At 42.3% G+C, this 19,844-nt stretch overlaps 1 protein-coding gene across 1 annotated transcript; it reads right to left on the bottom strand.

Moving 5' to 3' along the window:
• Nucleotides 1-8,825: 8,825 nt before the first annotated feature.
• On the bottom strand, nt 8,826-19,792 carry Atp1b4 (ATPase Na+/K+ transporting family member beta 4). Its single transcript, XM_041639934.1, has 8 exons — nt 19,730-19,792; nt 19,453-19,501; nt 16,784-16,912; nt 16,407-16,511; nt 12,914-13,110; nt 11,685-11,741; nt 9,736-9,831; nt 8,826-9,047 (listed from the first exon to the last, which is right to left on the bottom strand). Exons 1-8 carry the CDS (start codon nt 19,790-19,792, stop codon nt 8,886-8,888), a joined length of 858 nt encoding a protein of 285 aa, XP_041495868.1. The 3' UTR covers nt 8,826-8,885.
• Nucleotides 19,793-19,844: the final 52 nt, after the last annotated feature.

Genomic DNA, 19,844 nt, shown 5'->3' with positions numbered 1-19,844 from the left:
GCCTACGTACATTTTTTTAAACACAGTGTGTCTCATTTAGAGGTCTTTTTTTTAAATCTGAATCTGTCTTTATTGTGTATCTGTACTTATTTTCTAGCCAGAAGCACCCCCCCTTTTTTAAAGCTATGTGGGTGTGGCTAGGGTCAACACCACTCTGCCTGCTTGCTCCACCCAGTCCAGCATGGTGGAGCTGTTAGCTACCTCTGAGAGCCATATACATTACCCCATTTTTAGGCATACAGCATGTCTATGTTGCCATTAAGCAAGTTGTAGCACTCTGCTCACAGAACCTGTTTAACAGAACAGGTTTCACAGAACCTCAGTCTCGTGAAAGCCAGAGTTTATGCTGACAGCATGGCCCAGGGAGCTGCCAGTTCAAAACTGTGCAGCCTTTTTTCTGCTACCACTGAATGAGTAAGACCTCTCTTAAAGGAGTGGCAGTATGCCACCAGCAAGCAGAACCCACCTGGAAAAAATGTGACTAAACTTTGTTTTTTAGTGTCTAGAATTCCTTTCCAAGCCTTCTTAGGTTTTACATGGATTTTTGTCAGTCCCATATTGGTACAACAATTTGTAGTATGAGGCCGCTAGTTAGTTCCTGGCTACTCGGCCCCAAAATAATCACACAGAAACTATATTATTATAAATTAAAAAATTAAAAAAAATAAATTAAAAAAAATAATTAAAACAATGTAAAATGTAAAAAAAAATAAAAAAATAAAACACCATGACCAAAAGGCAAAAATAAAATAAAATAAAATAAAATACAAATAACATACCACTACACATTTAAAAAAAAAGAAACTATATTATTTAAATCACTGCTTGGCCCATTAGCTCTAGATTCTTATTGACTGACTTTTACATCTTATTTTTAACCCATTTCTATTAATCTGTATATTGCCATGAGGCTGTGGTTTACTGGCCAAAGTTCCAGCATCTGTCTCCCATGGGGCTTCATGGCTTCTCTAAACTCTGCCTTCCTTCTCCCAGCATTCAGTTTAGTTTTACCCACCTTCCTACATTCTGCCCTTTGCAAGCCTAAGGCAGTTTCTTTATTAACCAATGGTATTAACAGCATACAGAAGGGAATCCCACATCATTTATTATTTCTATCTACTGATGAACTTAAACATTGTTCTTGTGTGATTTTTTAAATTGTTTTTATTGAGGTATATATTTTTCTCCACTCCCCTCCTATCCTTTTCCCTCCCCTTCTACCCACTCCCATGATCCCCATGCTCCCAATTTACTCAGGAGATCTTGTCTTTTTCTACTTCCCATGTAGGACAGATCTATGTATGTCTCTTTTAGAGTCCTCTTTGTTGTCTAAGGTTCTCTGGGATTGTGAATTGTGGGCTGGTTTCTCTTTGCTTTATTTCTAAAAGCCACTTTTAAGGAAGTACATATGATATTTGTCTTTCTGGATCTAGGCTACCTCACTCAATATGTTTTCTAGATCCTCACTCAATATGATGTTTTTAAAGGTTTCCAGGTTCTGGCTATGACAAACAATGCTGCTATGAACATAGCAGAGCACATGGCCATGTGGTACAATTGAGAATTCTTTGGATATATACCCAAAAGTTGTATTGCTAGGTCTTGAGGAATGTTGTTTCCTAATTTTCTGAGAAATTGCCATACTTATTTCCAAAGCAGCTGTATTAGTTTTCACTTCCATCAGCAATGGAGAAGTCTTCCCTTTACCCCACATCCTCTCCAGCATAAGTTGTCATCCCTGTTTTTGATCTTGGCCATTCTTATAGGTGTAAGACATCATTAGCATTTTCTTACACATGTCATTGTACTTTATTTTCATTCATGGCCCTCTCCCACTAGTCCTTGTGTGCTGTGTATTGATTTGGTATCCTGTTACTTTGCAAAAAAAATGTTTATCACTTCTAAGAATTTTCTGGTGGAGATGTTTATGTATCTTTTTAAGTATAAGATCATGTTATCTATAAATGGGGATAATTTGTCTTCTTCTTAATTGTATTGTTTTTACTTCTTTCTCCTGTCTTAAGAACCTGAGCACTAAATTGAATGAGTGGATTTAGTGGAAATCTTGTTTTGTTCCCCATGTTATAATAAATGCTGTCAGTTTGTGTAGTGGCATTTCATTTATATTTTAATAAATAAAACTTGCCTGAGAATCAGAGGAGTAAAATAGCCCCACTGGTCAGCCCTATAGACCAGGCAGCAATAACACACCTTTAATCCCAGTAGCCACACTAACTTGCCATAGAAACCAGATAGTAATGGTGCACACCTTTAATCCTAGAACTAGAGAGGATTATAAAATGGGAGAAGACAACTCTCAGGCTCAGTCTCATTCTGAGATTCCTGGAGGTAGGATCGCCATTTTGGACTGAGGTCGAGGTAAGAGCCAATGGCTGTGGCTGGTTGCTTTTCTTTTTGGGTCTTCAGGTTGAACCCCAATTTCTCTCTCTGAATCGTGCTTCAAGTTTTCCCCATTTAGGATAATGTTGATTATAGATTTGTTGTGTGTAGCTTTCATTACATGGAGGCATATTCCTTCCTTCCTTTCTTCCTTCCTCTCTTTCTTTTTTTGAGACAGGGCCTCAGCTGTGTAGCTCTAGCAGTCCTGGAAATCAATCTGTAAACCAGGCTGGTCTCAAACTCACAGAGAACTGCCTGCTTCTGCCTACTGAGTGTTGGGATTAAAGGTGTGTGCCACCACACCCCGCTATTAAATTTTTAGTTCTATATGTGGGGGTGTATTTTGTCTGCACACTGGAAGTGGGCTTCAGATTCCATGGGGCTACAGTAATAAACTGTTGTGAGCCATCACATGGGTGCTGGGAATTGGACTGATTCCTCTGGAAGAGCATCCAGTGCTCTTAACTGCTGAGGCATCTTTCCAGTTCCAAGGCCTGTACTTTCCATCTCTAGTTTTTCAGATCTTTAATCACAAAAAGATTTAGACCTTTGTGGAAGGCCTTTTCTTCATGGATTTAGATGATCAGGAGGGCTCTGTTCTTAAGTCTCCTTACGTGTTGAATTGTACTTAATGATTAACATACTGTAAACACAATTTTGCATCCTTGGAATGAAACCAACTTGGTCATTGATGCGACCTTCTTAATACGTTTTTGAATTCAATGTTCAAGGATTTCATTGAGAATTTCACCATCTCTTGTGGAAAATAAGTACAGTTAGTTCTCTTTTCCAGTATCAGGGCTCTCAGAATGAATATGTTAGTGTCCATCCCCTTTCTGTTTTGTAGAAAGTTTGAAGGAACTCAAATTTGAACTGTCAGGAGAGACCTTTCCACTTTTCAAGGTAACATTAGCTCTTAGGGTACAGTCTAGTAATTCTGGTAGTTTCTGCCCGAATTGAGCCTGTCTTGATTGTGAGCCTGATTATGAGGCTAGCATGATGGAGAGCAGAAGGGAGATCTGGAGAAGGAAAGACTAGTCCCTAATGAAGTATTGGAGTTTCTGGACATGACTTATACCAGAAGCTAAATTATATCCAGACTTCGCAGCCCCTTTTCTCCTGAAGCAAAATTGGATTTTGTTGCTGTTGTTTTTCATTGGTTTGTTTTGTCACGCGCGAGCAAAATAATTCTATATGCTGTACCAGAGGATGCTGGATTAGAAAAGTCGGAACATTTACAAAGAGAATGGATATTGAAGAAGAGAGAAAAGCTTCCGACCACAGTTAAGTCAAATGCTTTTGACCGAACAGGCACAGAAAAGAGTAGGTATAAAAGGTACAGTGACTGGAGTCTGTTCTGGGACTGCTTATATTCTGCAGGCTTCAAAGAATCTCTGCACAGAACTTCCACCTGATAGCTGCGCTAGGTACCCGCTCTTTAATCTCCAGGATACACGTTTACCATTCTGCGTGCTGTATTCCTCCCTGGGAGGCTGACCTTCATGGATCACATCAGTAGCTGCTAGTTTTGTTCTGTGGTCTGACTGAGGAGAATTGCTAGCAGGAGACAGAGGGAAGAAGATTGAGTATGTAGTCTCCTTTTTCCTCTCTCTATATGACGACCTATCACTTAGGCTCTCTTAACCCTTCAATGAAGCCATTGCTCTCCTCCAGACAGACAACTCTACACATCCCACACCTGCCCCTGAACCATGGGGTCTAGGAAGTGGCAAGTGTTCAACCCTTACTGGCTGGGTACTGTGCTATTTGCATTTCCCTACATTTATGCGTTCTGTACACAATACCTTTGTAACTAAACCTTCTCCCAATTACTATCAAGTTACCCATTACTATCTATTTCATAGTGGGACTCTGATCAGTGCTATACTGATCCAGAAGCCTGCATGGCAGTACATTCTGGAAAGTAAGCTGTCAGGGGGAGCCGATCACGTCCTTCTCAAATCTTTTGTCTCTCCCTATCAAATGTGTTTACCTTCTGCTCTACAGAAGAACTTTGTGAAGGAGCCTTTAAATTTCTTCTTTTTTTTTGGATTTTTTTAAAATTTATTTATTTATTAAGGATTTCTGCCTCCTCCCCGCAACCGCTTCCCATTTCCCTCCCCCTCCCCCGATCAAATCCCCCTCCCTCATCTGCTCGAACCATCAATCTTGTCTGCCCTCATCGCCCCCAACACACATTCTCATTTTCCCTCCTTCTTCCCCCTCCCTCCCCAAACTTTTTGCCTGGAGAAATGCACAGTGTAATCACATTTTTGTATGATTTAAGTTACTTTTAAATACATACAGATATTTAAGCCCAGTAAAAGAACAGATTGTAACGAAGAGCCAAGAACAGAAAAGCATATTTTCCCTTTCCTTGATACACCCCAAATCAAGCCATATCAGCCTAGTAGAACTTTGGCCAGGGAAGCTCCCAAGTCAATAATGTATTCCTGCTACAACCTAGTCTCTAACTTAAATAAAGAGTTAGGCTGGGGATATTTGTTTTTAACAGCTACATCCATGAAAGATTTGCTTTGGGGGACACTTATGTGGTCAGATAAACCTAGAAGTCCCTTATCCAGTATAGTCAGATTTTTCTTTGGCCACCAGCTCACAATTAATGACACAGAAACTTATTAATTATGAAAGATTGGCCTTTAGCTTAGGTTTGTCTCAACTAGCTCTTATAACCTAAATTAACCCATTTATATTAATCTATATTCTGCTATATAGCATTACCTCTCTTCCATCTTGCACTTCCTGTTTCCTACCAGTTTCTGGCTGGCAACTCTACCTTTCTTCTTCCCAGAGTCCTTTCAGTGCCTGGAAGTCCCTCCTATAGTTCCTGCCCCATTATTGGGCATTTAGCTCCTTATTAAACCAATCAGAAGGCACCTTGGTGAAGACACATCTTCATAGTGTACAAACCGATTATTGCACAACAATCCAGGTTTCTATTGAGATCTTGTTTCCATCCCCCTATCTCAAAGCATCACTCAGTGTCCATGTCTCATATAAACAAAAAGAACAGTTTATAGCAGGATTCAACTTTGATAAAGGAAGAGGCTGGCCCTGATGGGGGCAAGGCAGAAAGATTGTGACTTCAAGACTAGCCTAGGGGTACAAAGCAAATTCCTGTTTAGGAAACAAAGAGATGGGATAACATGACAAAGTAAGGTTGCTATGACAAAGTGTTTTTTTAGGAAATGGAGAATGGATGTTGGAAAGAGAGATGCCCTTAAATAAAACAGCTTTTAACTTCTTGTCCCTATAGATGAAACCCTACAAGTTAAAAACAATATTGAAAAACAAAAACAAAAACCAACCAGTCTTGAACTAATAGAATATCAGTTGTCAAGCTTTCCCCCCATATGGCTTGCTGCCCATATTCCTCTGGGGGAAAAAATCAATGGTAAGATTCAGAAAAAGAAATTCATATATTGCTTTTAAATTGCATTTATTGTTGCCACCAATTCCCCAAGACAATAAAAATATTTTCTACATGAAGACCCCAAGTAAATGGATGCCTAAGAAAGATGACTTTAGAATAATCATTTTAGAGGAGTAGAAAGTGAAAAACCATACACAAAGTATAGCAAGAACAAAACCATGAAGCCATGTGGAAGTAGTATTTCTCATTGACAATCAAGTAAAACCAAGTGCATTGCAACAGATGGTATCCAAATCAAATCCTGGTACAGCACAGTATGGGAGCCTGTTTAAATGAATCAACTAGAAGCTTACTGAACAGTTAGACTCTCACATGAACGAACACACTCATTAATCCAGTTCTGTATAATATTTAGTTTTGTATAAGAAAGCTATTTTTTCCATGTTCTAGCTGACAGCCCAAACTGTCTTAGTCCTTTTCGAAACTTCTTGGAACGTGTGAACGTGATATCTGCCACTGAATGAGAAACGCACATGACAAGATCATTTCTAATTTCTTACCTAATAGTTAAACACATTCACCAGGACCATGTATTATGTATAAAATATAGCACCAGTAGTTGGGTTCCTGCGAACTGTTAACTATCTTAACTCAAGTTTGATATATTTCAGAATGTTTGGGATATGATTTGGGATATGCTTTTTCAAAAGATGGTAGGCACTTCCTGGTAAGCAGTGGCTCTGAGTGGAAAGGGCACTGGACCTGGAGTCAGAGGCAATGCAGGTTGTTTTCCCTAAAGAGCCTTCCCAGATTTGTTGCTGTATACTCTTTTGCTGTTAAACCTTGAGGTTTTGACAGAGGTCATTTTGAACCGGTCTCAAGCTGTTGTTGTTTTCATTTCCTTATTCTCCCTTTCAAGGGCTAGGAAACTTGAACTTGTTGAGGAAGTAGGGCCGGAGGAGTGAGTTTCTTTATGTCTCCGTGTTACGTAGGCCCACTCTGCTGCTCAACTGACCTGTTTCAGTTGCTTGTTAAATGCGGCCAGCCCCTCTGTAATCTATGCAGAAGATTTAGAAGGGTCTGGAAGGGGCAGTCCTAAGAGCAACAGCAGTCCATTCTGCCACGAAACCCAGAGAAAAGCACCGTGTTAGGAGCTAGATCTGTGGCTCTAGTTCCCAAGCTGAATCGGCTCAAGTTCCCAAGATTAAATACTTCCTTAATCAGTTCACTTCACCAAGCGCTGTTTTTGTTCTCAGCTTTCCTTCTCTTCTACTCTACTTGTGTTTGTATCTCTGCAGCAGTGTCTGACCAGAGGAAACCACAAGCTAAATCGGTCCCAAAGTGATCTCAGCAACTTCCTCTCCAATCTCTTTCTCTTTTATACCCAGTCATGATTAACAATATCACTATCTCATTGGTTTTAGCCAAGCTTAAAACTCTGGGGTCATTTTATACTCTTCCTTCCCCTCAATTCCTGTCTTGGTCTTGTCGTCTCTGTCTTTGATTCATCCCTTATGTTATTACTGCCCAAGTGCTCTGGCTAAAATGCCAATGTGCACACAGAGATTCCCTGATTAAAATGCTTTAAAGACTCTCATGCATCGTCCCTGAATACTCATGCAATCCACTCTCCCAGCCTTTCCTCTGAGCTCTCATGTGAACAGTTCAAAATTACCAAAGCACGAGATGATTGCTTCATGCTTATGGCTTTAAGTGCACAATTCCCTCTTCTACTTTCTCAGCCAGAGAGAGTTATTGTCCCTTGTGTTCCCCATAGCATTTCCGTATACTATGTCTGTATCTCTCGTTACCCTATGTCATAGTCACGTCTTCACTTGTCTTCCCCGGCAGGCTATCAGTTGCCCCTTCCTGGAGAAACTAAACATTGTAGTGTAGATCCAAACTGCAGGCTTGGAAGTGGAATTCTAATTTGCTTTGGACCCTGAGACACTATGCTATTCTGTAATGCACGCCTCCTCTTTTTGTTCCAGCCCTCCCTCTGGTGGAGGCATTAAGAAGCAATTGGAATGGTCACATGGCCAAAGAAAAAACAAAGCAACTTGGCTGATACACAACCTGGATAAACATCTGCCTCGTGTGATTTTTAAAGGAAATGCAAAACTGGCTAATGAGCATTGGCTTCAGGGAGGCCTGGCAGGAGCTTTTTGTCCTGCCACGTATTAGTTGGAGAATCCTAATTTCAATCCCCAAGGTTGTAGCTGGGGGATCAAGGCACCCATCCCTGCTGATCTCAAAGACAACCACACAACTATCAAGCAAGCGGGCCAAGACGATTTGACCAAAGAAGTTTTTTTTTTTCATGTTTTCTCTTCTGTTAAGAGTTGAGAAAAACTTGTTTGCAAGAATTTTTGCCTTTGGCTGGTTATACTACCGAGCAATCAAGAACCAGCGCCTCCCTATGCTAACACTTCTCCCTGGTTGCACTAGGATCTACTTCCCTCCACAAAATGTCTCACAGAAGGTCTTCATCTCTATCCCAGACCAATAACCTGCCAGCATTGCTTGCTGTCCTGGCGGAAAATAATGGAATCATGAATCAGTATTAAGTCACCTATGGGAGACAGCTAAATGTTCAAGCCCCCTACCCCTATATAAAGTTAGGTAGGGAGAGTGGCTTTCAGTTTTGTATAGTCTGGGTTTGTCTGGTGTTAGTTTCTGAGGAAAGACCTTGGAAGGCAGTTTTAAAGGTGAGTGCGTGGTGGGTTAGAATACCCACCTGACTGGGAATAATATCACCTCTAAAACCAACACATTTTAAGAAAACATGATAGACATTGTCCTGACAATATGAATGCTATCAGATGCTGTAGATAGTGAGACTTCTATCAAGAGGTCTGAATTTGTAGGGAAGGAGAGGAAATTAATATAGTCTGTCACCGGGAGAGACGACCTTAAAAAAAACCAAGCAGGTCCCACAATATCACTTCATCCACACGTCAAAGGCAAGGAAAGATGATCTGGTCTTAGGCGTCCATCTGGCTGTGTCTTAACTGAAGAAAAATGAATCGAAGTGCTACCAGGGATAACACAAAATGAAACCAGAACCGGTGTGAGTGGCCCCCAGGAGTTCCTAGGTTTCTATGTTCAGGGTGAAGATTATCCTCCCCACAAAACGATCGTTGATGACATCATTGATGATGCCTTTGCCCTTCAGCTGGCACTGTACAGGCACTACTTGGTTCTTCACCACATCTGTAAAATGCATTGCGACCAGGGGCGAGGTGTAGTTAACCTGTAGGGGCAAGAACAATACATTCTAAACGGACCAAGATGGCAGCAAGGATTGGGGAGGTGGTGATCAGAGGCTCAAGTTAGGATAACCTCGGCAAAGGGAACTGTGCAGACATCATGATGCCAAGTCCCAAGTGATTCCAGCAACTAACATGCTTTCCCTGCTTTCGAGAAATTACACTGCTCTCTCATAAGTCAGTGTCAAGTTGTCTGATTATCCTCTGGGGGGAAGTCAATTCTGACTCAGAATGATTTGATTTTATGGCTATCAGACCATAAATCAAACGAGAGCTAGTATACCTCAAGATCCTATAGTGGAGACGAAGCCTGCACTGGCCCACAGGAATGTGTGATTACTTGGACATTAAACACACTGTTAATAATGTCTCCTCCTGGCTTGGTTGGTAATTAGCTGTGTGACTTTGGGTAATCCCTTCTGCATTCTGAGCTCCAATTTTCTCATCTGAAAACTGAAGTGCTTAGATAAGACCATATATGACAGCCTTTCCGGTCCGGAAGGATGTGCGGTTGTTAGAATGTGTGGATGGGGTCCCCTCCCCCACTCCTATTGTAGTCCACAGCTCACTTGTCTGTTACCACCACCTGCTCCTTCATCTTCACAAATCCCAGGCAGCTCTCCCTCTGTCTCTGAGCTCGTTATAAAAGGGGGAAAGAAGGATACAGCTTACATGAGTCAGTTTGCCATAGTAAGGGTAGTAGCGGAGGTCAAAAGACGCCGACTCTGGGTAGTAATTGATGGATCGAATGTCATTTTCGTCACCTTTCTGTAAGCAAAAACAGATAAATGTGAAATGTTGGGTTACAGAGAGAGTTAGAGTCCAGTCTAAAGGGATTCTGGCTCAGGTAAAGTCACTATGTGACTCTCAACCTATTGTTTCAAACCTAAACTCAGAATTGGCTAGGGCTCAACCCTGATTTGTCCTCAGAGAAGCGTTTCTAGGGTGTGAATGTGCCTTGGCATTATAGTTCAAAGAAAATCATATTGAAGGCCTGGGTGATTGAGAGCAAAGTTACTCGGTATGACTTTGTTCTGGTTTCTTGGGTCCTAGGCAGAAAGGCTTCAAAGGCAGTTGAGAACTTTGTACTTTTCTAGGAAGAGCCTGTGATTGTAGCCTATCTCCAAAGAATCACAGTATGCTACCCGGCCTTGGATTTTGCAACTGAAGCAGGTATGCATTAGGGAACATTCCCTAAGTTCCCATTGCAGGTTTAGTTCTACTGGAAGTCACATCAAGTACACAGGAGCCTGAAGTATAGACACACCATCTATAGTTAGCTCACATGAACGCATGCTTCTCTTCGCATTCTCTGTACTGCTTCATCACTGAGCACAAAATTCCGACAGTAAGCAAGAGGACCCAAATAAGGGGGATGATTAAACAGGACTACCCTGAATTACACGACACCAGGTAATGTGTTAGATTAAGAGCTAGGATGTGGCTCAGTGGCACAGCATTTGCTGTTACTTTCAACTGCGTTGGTCTTTATGACTTATTCATATATTCAAAAACGAATGAATTTATCTTTAATGATGGCCTGTGGGATCAATTCCATTAGTTTGTAGTCATAGCCCACATGTGACTTTATATACACACACACATACATCTGAACAGAAGGAATGCTCGTCTCTTCTCACCTTACTCAGCTAGCAAATACGGCCTGACCTCAGGAAGCTCATCTTCCTTATTACCACTTTCCACGCGGGACTGGCCATTCTTTTCCGTGTCCCCATGGTACCTTTCATTCTGCCTGTTAAGATGTCTTGGCCCTGATTTCAGTTGTGTTTACTTAGGCATCCCCAACAGCTAGCTAAACACTTAGCATATAGAAAGTGATTGATAGACATTTGCTGAATGTGGCTGGGTGGCTGAATGAGTCTTTCTTGCTGTTTTCCGTTCTGCCCCTATGAAGCCTAGAGTTGTCTGCTTTATTCCTAGTTCTGACAATGACTATTTTCACGTTTGCAAGGCAACTATCCAAGGCTAAAGGATGCAGATGACGTCACTGAACAGAAGAGAACAATGTTTAAGAAGCAATGCCAAGATTGAGGGCTTTTGCCTACAAAGGAGCTAACTGACATAGATGAGATAGGAGTTAATGGTCCCTTGAAGGACCGTTAATTAGCATATTAATGGATTCTGTGTATACCTCCCTTGTAGTCGTTTGTTATTGCAACACCCAGTGCCACTGGTCATTGCTGTAAAATGTGAAGTTCAGTTTTAAAATCAGGGACTAATGACTCTAATGAAAGCTGCTTGTTTGGTTCAAAGAAGCAAGCCATTAGAGCTAAAAGCAAGAGTGTAAACAGAATCCCAATTAATGTCTCAGCACAGTCTGGTTCCCTGCTGTGGCCCCGAGGTGAGGTTCAGCCTCTGGCTTTCACAGGTGCACACGCACGCACGCACGCACGCACGCATGCACACATGTGCCCGCACACGTACACATACTGAATGCTTTCTGGAAATAAGACCTTAATACATTAAAAGGAAGAAAAATTATGAAAAACACTAATGCTTTTCCTACTTACCACCCATGTAGAAGTTCTTGCAACAGAAGAACTATCTCTGATTGACTGAAGCAAAAGCGCTAAACATACTTACTCCAAAGGAGAATTTACCTGAACTTTGCAGGCTACCTTCACAGGATCTCCAAGCTCAGGACGAAAGCCTACAATCTAGTGGAAAAAAAAACAAACAAACAGCGCTTGCTTTAATTATATATTTATACTTATTTATTTAATTATTTATTTATTTAATTTTTTTTTGTGACAGGGTTTCTCTATGTAACAGCTCTGACTGTCTCAGAATTCACTCTGTAGACCAGGCTGGCCTCGAACTCACAAACTCACATACATCTGTCTATCTCTGCCTCCCAATTGCTGAGATTGAAAGCATCTACCACCACCACCCTGGCCTATTTATTTACTTTTGAAGAAACTGACTTCACAGTAAAAATGGGATTTTTCTCCCTGCCTTTGCTCATTACTCCTCACACATAAATTTCATCTATGCCCCTTTTTAGGAATGTTACAAACAACTTCAAAGTTGTGTAGCCCAGCTTGCTTCCTGAAATATTTGTGTATTAGGTCCATCCACAGAATAAAAGACTACTGCAAAAATAACCAAAAAGATGTAAAGAACTTTCTAGTTTCAATGACTATATTTGACAAAAAGGTTCTGGCACTCCCTAAGGAAGACATGTTTTTTTTTTTTAAGGTGCATTTAAAAAGTTAATTACTAATTTATTTGTATGTGTATGGGTGACTCGCCTGCATGTATGTGAATGCACCATATACATGTCTGATGGCTACAGAGGCCAGAAGAGAGTGTTAGATCCCCTGAGACTGTAGTTAGAGACAGGTGCCATGTGGAAGCTGAGAATCAAATGCAGGTCCTTCAGAAAAGTAACCAGTAATCTTAACCCCTGAGCCATCTCCCCAGCCCAGAACAGTGCATTTTTAAGTGCTATAAAAGCATAAGAATCACTCTCCATCTTCGCCCAGTGTCAACCCTGCTTGTGTTACAACCATTTCTGGATTTCCATTCCATTTTTGAGACAGAGGCTGACCTGAATTTTGAGACCTTCCTGCCTCTGCCTTCTGAGTGCTGGGATTAGAGACACACTCTATTGCATTCAACTAGTGGCCCTCAAGGGGCAGGTTGGTGTGTAGGAAATGTTCAGAAAAAAATTAATTGGTCAATGTGTCCGGCTACTTGCAGTTTTGATGATGTGGATAAAGATGGGCAAAGCTGCAATGTGTGCATACCAGAGTCCAGCAGAAATATGGTTTCCATGCTCTCTACCCATGCATCCACATAACACAGCAGACCCCAAGGGCTAAGATACCCGGTTCATCTTGAGGAGGATGCAGGGCTGTCCAGTAGAGTATCCAAAAGTAGGGTCCTCCAGCCCAGAGCAATTCTTCAGGAAGGAGCGCTTAAATTGGCAGGCCTTCTTGTCCTCATCCTCATCTCCATCCTGGATGAAGAACTGTCCCGGAGGACAATCTACATTCATTTCCTCTTGAAGACTGTCGTTATAGCCTAGAGCACATGTGGGTGGCAAAGGATCATGTTAGAGAGGTGCCAGAAGGGAAGCCCACACCTTCAGTTGTTTCCCTCTAAGTCCCTGTACTCCTTCTGAAGTCCTCTTGTTCTACCACAATCCCTGGGGACTGGTATTAGGTACCAAGGGATATTCCCAGCGCCAACCCTCTAGCACAGTGGTTCTCAACCTTCCCAATGCTGCGACCCTTTAATCCAGCTCCTCATGTTGTGCTGACCCCCCCCCCATCAAATTATTTTCATTTCTACTTCCTGACTGTAGTTCTGCTACTGTTGTGAGTCATGATGTGAATATTGGATACACACGATATCTGCTATGCTCTACTCAAGGGAGTTGTGATCCATAGGTTGAGAGCCACTGCTCAAGGAAGCCAGCTTTCCTCTCAGTCCAGCTGCTAGTATAATCCACTGCCTCTCACTTCTTCAGAACTTTCAAGTGTCCGTCTCAGGTTAGAAGTTGATCATTTTATATCTTTTCTCCATTTCCCATTATTTCTGTTTGGATATGGCAAACAGCAAAGTTGGAGTGGCTGTCCCTTCTATTCTGAGAGAGGAACAGGCCTGTATCAGTAGATTTTGTAAGAGGGGCTATATCATATCAAGACACAGTATATGTCAGGAGGCTGTTTCTAGCCTAAAAGTCCTTAAATTCAATTTAGGAAATGTCTCCCTTTGAGATCAAGCACAGGTGACTGTGGTAGAGGAACTGGAGAGATATGAAAGAAGGAGAGGAGAGAAGAGGAGGGAGAAGAGGAGGAAAAAAAAACAAGAAGACTCCTCAACTTCTAAAGAGGCAAGTCACCACTGCAAAAGGAAGGTTTACATTGAAGTCTAGAAACTGAAGACAGCTACAGGGTCCCCAGCAAGCAAATAAGGGAGGGAGGGCTTCTCTAACTCTGAGGTACTTTGGACCTTTTATATTAGACAGAATGGGGCGTCTGTCCCAGCTACTTATCTCAGAGAGAGAGAAGTGGAGCTATTTGCGCGTTCACTATTGGAGCCTTCGGAGTCCATAAAACTGGGCCTTGAAAATGTACTGTGCCACCCTAGATGGTGGGGTTCAGTGAATCCTCTTGCACCCAGACATGCTGTTATGTCCGAAGCTGTTCACTCTTTTGGAAAAGATTGACCCACCAGAGGCAAAACTTAGAAAGGACTGCAGGCTCCAAATCTAGACAGGTTGTAACTTGGATATAATGAGATGTTAAATTGGTTATTTTATTTTATTTCTCAAAAATCCTTGACTTTAAATGTTGAATTGCAATTAAGTTAGTAACGAAAATAGGTTTTGTTATAATATTTTCACACATGGATCCCACTTTGTCTCTTTATCTACCTCCTCCATTGGAACTCTTACTTGCAGTCCTGGGCCTTGAACATAATAGGAAAATGCTCTACCACTAAGCTATGTTCCCAGTCCAGAGAACTTATTTTGACAAAACTACATTTAATTCAAAGATTTGTTTTAATCTTTTTACAGGAATAAGAACTATGCTCAAACACTAACTTTTAAAATAGAAACTGCACTCACACGACTCAGCATTTTTCTTGAGGTAGTTCCGTTAAAAATGTAGCATGGGTGTGGCACTCACTGCACCATTCCCATACTCATAGGGATGAAACCGATGCTCTGGAATATGGATTTCAGATACTGGTCCTTCTGGGAAAGACATCGTATCTATTAGTTTTATTTCTCATTTTCATGTGCATGTATTGCATACGTGGTGTGTGTTGCATGTGTGTGGGTACATCCATGTGCACGTGCATGTGGAGACCCAAGATTGATGCTGGGATGCTTCCTGGATTGCTCTTCCACTTTATTTATGGAGGCAAGGGTGTTCCAATCAAGCACAGAGTTCAACAATATGGCTCATCTCACTAGTCAGCTTTGCACGGCTCTGCCTTCCGAGGCTGGAGTTACAGGTTCTTTCCCATAGCCATACAGCATATGAGGATTCTGGAGATCCGAACTTTTGTCTTCTTGCTCGCTTGGCAAGTGGCAAGGGCTTAACTGCTGAGCCATCTCCCCAGTCACATGCCATCGACTTTTTAGAAGTAACCCAATGCCTTCTTGTTGTTCCCTGCCGTCATCATCGGGACAAAATTGGTATTTCCCCATCTACTATCTTATTGCAGGGATTTCCTCAGCAGAAATGCTGGCAACTTGCATCCTTGAAATAGCTCACAAGCATTTTTAAAGAAAGATACTATGCTGACTAAGATGCCCAAAATACTTTTGTGGCCCAAAATAGAACTCCATGGATCAGAAAGAACCCAGCTCTGTCATTCTACAGGAGCGGATTCTGAAGCTGTTTCACCCCAAACAGCAGTGAGCAACACTAATACAAAGCTGAACTTCTAACTCCTGCTTAAATGGCACCAGCATGGTCAGGAATCATGACATTTCTCACACTGAAAAGTTCATACACATCAAAAGAATTTTTTTTTTCGAGACAAGGTTTCTCTGTAGCTTTGGTGCCTGTCCTGGAACTAGCTCTTGTAGACCAGGTTGGCCTTGAACTCACAAAGATCCACCTGCCTCTGCCTCCCGAGTGCTGGGATTAAAGGCGTGCGCCACCACCGCCCGGCCACTAGAAAAATTTTAAATGAAGACCAGTTCAATAGCTATGGGGTATGGTCTGAGATTCTACCAACACCTGTGTGATGTTGATGTTGCAGACCCCAGGCTAACAGAGAGCTGCTCTCTCTCCTAAAGGTTCCAAGCTACTCCCACCTTAGCGTTCACAGAGTGAAAGACAAAGCCATTCATTTGAGAACATTACAGACACGGGAATTCTCAGCACACTTGAGGTCAACGTGCTAGGCAGAGCTTCAGTCCTCTGACTCGTTTATAAATTGCTGTTACAAGAAGACACTTACTTTCCCTCTTCAAGATAGCTCATCCCAGACTCCTCTTACCCCAGTGACATACAGGAGGCGGGGATCTTGCAGCTCTCGGAGGACAGTCTCCTTTCCTCACCATTAGCTCCCTCCAGAATGATCATTTAGAAGAGATCACTTAGGAAGCCAATCACCTGGGTGTGCCCAGGATTTAAGTAGGTGGTGCAGTGTGCTCATGAAGAGAAAAGAAGTTCTGTGTCTTAGAGAGCTCACATCGGGCAACACACAATCGGAGCATTAAAAAAAAAAATTATAAAGGGTGCAAGCAGGCATGTGAGACAGCAGAGGACCATGGCGGATAGGAGTGACTAAAGCAGCTTTCCTGGCCACCCACTACTTTTCTGAAGAGCTTTTCACTCCTCAGGGCAACTTACCCTGGAGAAAGCCATTCAGGCTGACCACATAATGCTGCCAAGTTTCAGGTTGGGAAATGTTGAAGTTGAAGTTAAGGCTATGAGTGAAGGGTCTGATCATGACTCCTGGCAATGAAAACAGGTCTGGGATAGATTAACCCATTCTTGGATTTTTTTTCCTATACAGATTCCCATGACACTTCCCTCCCTGCCACCCCCCACAGCAATCAAAATGAAAAGGGCCATAATTTTCCAAGTACCATTTTACTTTCCCTCTTAATAATTGAATCTCTAAGTCATTACCGGGAAGAACCCAAGTTAATTGAGGCTGAACATGCTGTGCAAGCGGATTTCTGTCCAGAGAGCTCTGACAATGCAGGGCATTTGGGCACACTCACCGGGAGGTTTCACCTGCTCGGTGAAGGTTGGCATGTAGGGACTGACGGCTAGGAACAGCATGTACAGGAATAGTGTGATCACAGCAGCCAGGGAGGCGTAGAAGAAGAAGTAAATGACTAAAATCAGACCTGTAGAGCAATTGAAGATGACAGTAGTCAGTGCCTGCCAATGAGCCCCACCTCCCCACTGGACTCATGAACCCAAATCAACTCAGGCAGATTCAGGATCTCCTTTCTTATTGGCCTTTGTCAATCTGGAACTGGTGACGACTGACTGTGTCAGGGGTTTGAAAGTGCTTTCCCTTTACAGTATCTTCAGAGAAGCGTCTTGCCGGGCACATGAGGACTATACGCAAGATTATAGGGAGTGGGCTTCAACAGAGAGCAGTGGGGACATGGCTTGGGAGTCTTCTAGGCCATGGCTGATGTCCTGAATACAGATCATTTGTTCTTCATTATGTCAGGTATCCTAAAGAGACCTAGTAACGTGATTATAGATATTTGCAAGGGACTGAAAAGCAGCCCTTCTTTTCACATGATCTAGAATTCAAAGCTTTGACTCATTTCCACTGGACTTACTTCTAATCAAGGCTTTTCACATGATCTAGAATTCAAAGTTTTGACTCATTTCCACTGGACTTACTTCTAATCAAGGCTTATCCTTGACTACTTATTTCAAATCTTATTCATCCTTAGCAAAGTTCAAGTTGCTCTTCTTTCCAAAAAGAACACTAATGAAGGGTGGGGAAGACAGTAGGAGAAAATAGTACTTAATCACTGATATCTGCTGTATGTGAACTTGGGAAAGTTGTAGAATCTACAACATATATTCATCTGTATCCCTGACAGTATCCCAAATTCAGTCTTTTCATAATCTTATCCTGATTCTACCACTTCTGTCTGTTCCATCTTGGATCTGAGATTTGCCACTCTGGGCCTTAGTGTCCTCATTTGGTAACAAGGACAGAAGCGTAGTACTTGATATATTAAATAAACATTAAATAATGCATGTCAACACCATGGCACATTGCCTGGCAGATCCTAAGTGCTCTATAAATGGCATCCATCGTTATTGCTATTATTAATATTGTTATTATTGCTATAAGCTCAGATGCATGATTATATGAATTGCCCTTCTCTGTGTTGTATTAAGATTATGTTTGTTCCAGGACTATATAGCAGGGTGAGGAAAATGAGCATGAGCTAAATGCCCAGAGCTCTTTTAGCCTTCCTTGGGGACCTCTCAGGCAAATGTATTTGCCTTCACTCATAGATGTGCCAATGATACTGGGACTAAAGGTTTGAACTGAATCATGAACCAGAAACTGGGATAAACCATACAACTCCAGTGTACCCCAAAATAAGTTCAAATGTTAATTCTGAAAATTGAACCACGAACCAAATAAAATTGGTGGAGGAGGGGGAGAGAGAGAGTGACTGTAGTAATCCAGCTGGAAATGGAATTGACCCTTTATGTTTGCGTAAGATGAACTAAAGCAAAATTGAAACATGGACGCATTGATTTCGCTGGAGTTCCCAGAGAAGAAGCAACCATGTCTGTGTGTTTGTGGTTCTTGCCTGTTGTTCACTGACTATCCTAACTGGATGCATCCTGTGTTTCTGCCTCCATTTCTCCACTCCCATTCCCATCCTGGGAATGGACCGACAGCCTGGAGCCATCTTAGGGGACCAAGACATTCAGTTTCATGCATGTAGGGTAATCGATGAATCACCTGTTTATTCCCTTGGCAATATCTTCTCTCCTCCTTAAAATGTGTGGGCCAGAAAGCTATAGATAAGATAGTGGCACTACTAGTGAGTCCCCTTAGCCTGATGCGGGGAGAGGTAACCTTGAGACTGGCAAGTTTGGTCTCTCACAGCCCTCAGGCAAAAGCAAGCTCTGCCACACTTACAGTCATCAATGTCTCTAATCTCTCCTCCTCCAGATAGATAGCTGTACCTGGGATCCTCCTCTAGGTTTCTGTCCCGAGTAGTCCCCACCCAAGTTTGGACAGACCACTAAGGGCTCATGCTCCCAACTCTTTACCCAACAGCGCTTCTAATCTCTGGAGACCTTACAAATCAGGGAGGGCCTTGCTCATTGGTCAAATTCATGAAGATAATGAGGCATTCTGGCAAGAGGATGAATTCTGGTATTTGAATCCCAGAACTGTCACTTATAAGTTACTTATAAATTACTGTGTGATTTTAAGGCCTTTCTAAGCCTGTTTTTGCACTTGAAAAATATAATAATAATAATATTTATTATCTCATATGATTCTTGTCAATATTCAGCTGTCTTGCAGACAGGTGTCTGAATTACTGCGCTAGCACAAGACCTGTGTGCCATGGGTCTGGCTGCAGCCTACAATTAAGCATCCCCATTGCTATGTCTTCCCCAAGCACTTGAACCTTTCTACATCACCCCTTTTTGCTGTCCCACGGCTTGCCATCCACCACAACAATTTATATGGATGATGTCTAGTGAAGTGCCAATGGTTGTTTAAGGGTTAATGTATGGGTCCCCTCTCCCAGAATTGGACTTGCATTTCCCAAGCCAGATTTACCAGTCCTCTTCAGGCGAGGAAGAAAGAGTTGGACCCCCTCTGGAGCTCCAAGGAGTGACTAGCAATTGTCTGTAGCTTCCAGGACATTGGAATGTCCCTTACGTGGTACATTACTTACAGTTTCAGGGTTGGGCAGGGGTGGGGCTGGGAACTGAGGAGGAGCAAAGGGAGATGGGCGTTGTTTAGAGCCTCACACCTGCTCTTCCTAATTTCAGGAGATAGAGTTGGCTACTTCATGCAAACGGAGCTGAATTAGCAACATTGGCTACAAAACACATGAATCTTGGCCAAAAGGACCTTTGGGAGGAAGGGCCACTGACTTCAACAACCTCAACCAATTAAAAACGGGCAGCAAAATATTCGGCTCCCCGAGACTCACAAGTCTGTAGCGATAACCGTAAGGGAAGGCCGGAGCCCTTCTGGAGCGGAGCTGCCTTCTCATGGCTGTTCAGCGGGCCAAGATGCTGCAGAGCAGAGGCAGGCGAGTAGGTCGG

Source organism: Microtus oregoni, unplaced genomic scaffold (genome assembly GCF_018167655.1).
Source record: "Microtus oregoni isolate MIOR12 unplaced genomic scaffold, Mior012 000061F_ref0000440, whole genome shotgun sequence".
Lineage (NCBI taxonomy): Eukaryota > Metazoa > Chordata > Mammalia > Rodentia > Cricetidae > Microtus > Microtus oregoni.
The sequence above is the reverse complement of the archived record's forward strand: the minus strand, read 5'-3'. Positions and strand labels throughout refer to the sequence as shown.